This window comes from Gavialis gangeticus, unplaced genomic scaffold (genome assembly GCF_001723915.1).
Source record: "Gavialis gangeticus isolate Ggan-Ray unplaced genomic scaffold, GavGan_comp1, whole genome shotgun sequence".
NCBI classification, from domain to species: Eukaryota; Metazoa; Chordata; order Crocodylia; family Gavialidae; genus Gavialis; species Gavialis gangeticus.
Window position 1 is genome coordinate 3,033,919 of NW_017729025.1, and position 2,876 is coordinate 3,036,794.

The 2,876-nt window shown below is 49.3% G+C and overlaps 1 protein-coding gene across 1 annotated transcript in view; it reads right to left on the reverse strand.

Annotated features, from left to right (window-relative positions):
• Positions 1-2,605: 2,605 nt before the first annotated feature.
• The window catches only part of LOC109298304 (UDP-N-acetylglucosamine transferase subunit ALG13 homolog), a 7,722-nt gene continuing 7,451 nt past the window's right edge, over positions 2,606-2,876 (reverse strand). The window contains exon 2 of the mRNA XM_019518338.1: positions 2,606-2,876. Coding sequence (XP_019373883.1) covers positions 2,641-2,876 — 236 coding nt within the window. The 3' untranslated portion in view covers positions 2,606-2,640.

Sequence of the window (2,876 nt, forward strand, 5' to 3'; positions counted from 1 at the left end):
TGGAGCTGCCCCAGTCCCACTGGGTGCCCAGGGGGCAGCAGGACAACGCCTTAGTCTGTCCTGGCACCGGGACAGGCCTTGGTCACACCTCAGCTGAGAGACCAAGGGACCCACCACAGGCCAAACAAAGCTTCTCCACAGGCTGAATCCAGCCTGCAGGCTGGATTTTGACCACCCCCGGTCTAACTAGATTTTCTGCTATGAGCTGGGAGTTCATCAGTTGGAAATGACAGGAGGAGAAAGACTTGACTCTACTGGTCAGTTCCAGGATAACTGAATCACCAGTGCGACACACAGACCTGAAGGGGGGTGGGAGGGGAGGGTTGACCTGGCCCCTGACAGCTCTGCAAAACTCCTTATGTGGCTCATGGGGCAAAATAATTGCCCACCCCTGGTCTAGCACATACTATGGAAAGCAATGTGAAAATGAAAAGATAATGGGCAACAGTTAAAGAGTTGTGTTAAACAGCCACTTGTGTCCTCATGCAGCAGCTGCTACAGGAAGTAAAAAACTATGTGAATTGTTTGAGGATGTGGAGATTCCCAATGAAAAGGAGAATATCTGCTGTAACTTCAGCAGAAACAAAGGATCTCCATATCCATTCGCTGCAGAAGAAATCTGGCAGTCATTCAACTGCCCTAATAGCAAGAATGCTATTGGTCCAGTAACTAACATTATTCCAAGTAGTTTGTGAATCCAGGAGTAATCTAATCCCAGCTACACAGTTAAAGAACAATGTTAGATTGAAGAAATGTGATGAAGTGTTGGCAATATACAACATACAGCACAGGAATGGTCAGAGCCCCACAAACAGGCATTTCAAAGTACAACTAAATCATAAGTGATGCACCAGTCCTAAAGTCCAGTAAGCCTGTGGAATAGCTAGACTTGCAATCTAAAACAACTCAGAAGAAAGATTAGCAGCAGCACTGATGGAAAACTTGTAGCTCACAGCATTTGCTAGTAGACTTTTGACAGAACCTGGCAGACCAAGATGTGCGCAAACAAGAAAAACTCTTATGAAGCACAAGTTAGACATGCACTCTGATCACAAACTGTTACAAAGCCTGAATAAGAAGCCCCTGCTGAGTGTACCCAGGCAACTAAAATGCACCCTATTTGGATTTCCAGGACGGTGATAACGGGGAAGGGGACTGAAAGAAGGGTCTGAACAGACTTTGGGCATGGTGTTAGCCTTGCCTGGGCTGGGCAGACAAGAAAGCAGCTCTGCTTAGACTGTATGTGGAACAGCGTTAGGTGTGGAGAGTGAAGTGCTCTATAACAAAAAGTGACTGTACAGCTTTGAAATCCCATCTCTGGGGATGAGTTGGAACACACACCTGTTCAGTCTTAATGACAGATGTTATAGGGTCATAATTTCTGTGAGGCAGACTACAGACACTGAGGCACAATTGTGCCTGGGAATTGTGTTTGGAAAAAAGTACCTTAGGGTGCCTTTACACGAGCAGCAAGGCTGCTCCTCTGTGCTGGCGTTCTAGCGCCTCAGAGCAGACTTGATTGAGTCTGCTGGAGCTTGGCAATTGCCACACTCCAGCAGCCTGCTGTGTCTCAAACAAGCTTTAGTTCAAGTGCCCCCACCGCCATTTTTAAGTGCGGGGACGCTGATACATGACATGCAGTGGTGCTTTAATTAAAGTGGATCCCAGAGCTGCTCTAATTAAACTACCCTCCCCCCACGCCCAGAGCTCATGTAAAAAAAGTGCCCTTATGTTTCTCCAGTGGGCAAAGGGTACACTGCCTCATGATCCACACATTCAGTGCCAAATAGGGATCTGGACAGAAAACATCCCCCCTGGGTTTTCACAAAGCAAAAGGAAGGGAAAGTCATCCAAGAGCCTGATAGCAAAAGACAGTATAGTATAAACAGGTTCAAAAAGGGTCCATTAATAGCTGTTAAATAGAATAGTCAGGGATGTTGCTTCTGATATCCCTAAACCAAGGATGCTTGATGCCAGAGAGGTTATGACAAAGTATGGATTATATACTTGGCAAGTCCTATTCATACAGTCTCCGTCTAAAGCAGGGGTGGGTAAAATGCAGCCCGCAGGCCGGACATGGCCTGCCAGGCTATTCTATCTGGCCCTTGGGCCCCTAAAAAAATTAAAATTTATCTGCCCCTGGTTGCCTGTCATGTGGCCCTCGATGGCTTGCCAAAACTCAGTAGGTGGCCCTCTGTCCAAAATAATTGCCCGCCCCTGGTCTAAAGCATCTACAGCTTGCCACTCGGAGAAAAGATACTGGGTTAGGATGTTAGGTGGTCTTACCCACTATGGCACTTCTTGCGTTCGTATGGCAATAGAGACAGTCTAGGACAGGGGTAGGCAACCCCCAGCATGGGTGTCAGCGTGGCACACAAAGGCATTTGTTTGCATTCGTGCCTTGGGGCGGATGGCAGGGAGGGCACCGGGGCCACACTACCACAACAAGGATTGGGCCCCTCGCGGCTCCCCTGCTGCCTGCCTCCGCGGAGCGCGCCAACGTCGTACAAGCGGAGCTTGCAGGCATTCTTGGTGCTCTCTTGCTGACCCCCGGTCTGAGACCACTGCAGCAGAGATACAAAGAGCACACCCAGACAGACGGACACATGAGGCCAGACGTTTTTATTTTCCCCGAGGGCCTTATTCAAGTCCAAGAACTTCATCCAAGAAGGCAGCAAACTTTTCCGGCCGCCCAGGAGGAAAGGGCTTCAGGAGTGACAAATCCACTGACTGCAACGTCTCGGCGAGCGTGCAGCAAGTGCAGTAGACGAGGTGCCCGTCTCGGCAGAGCTGCCTGGCCAGTTCCAGCTGATGATTGTCCATCAGGGTTTCGTTAATCACCACCACCAGCGGCTTGCCCTCTCCCAGCGTCTCCA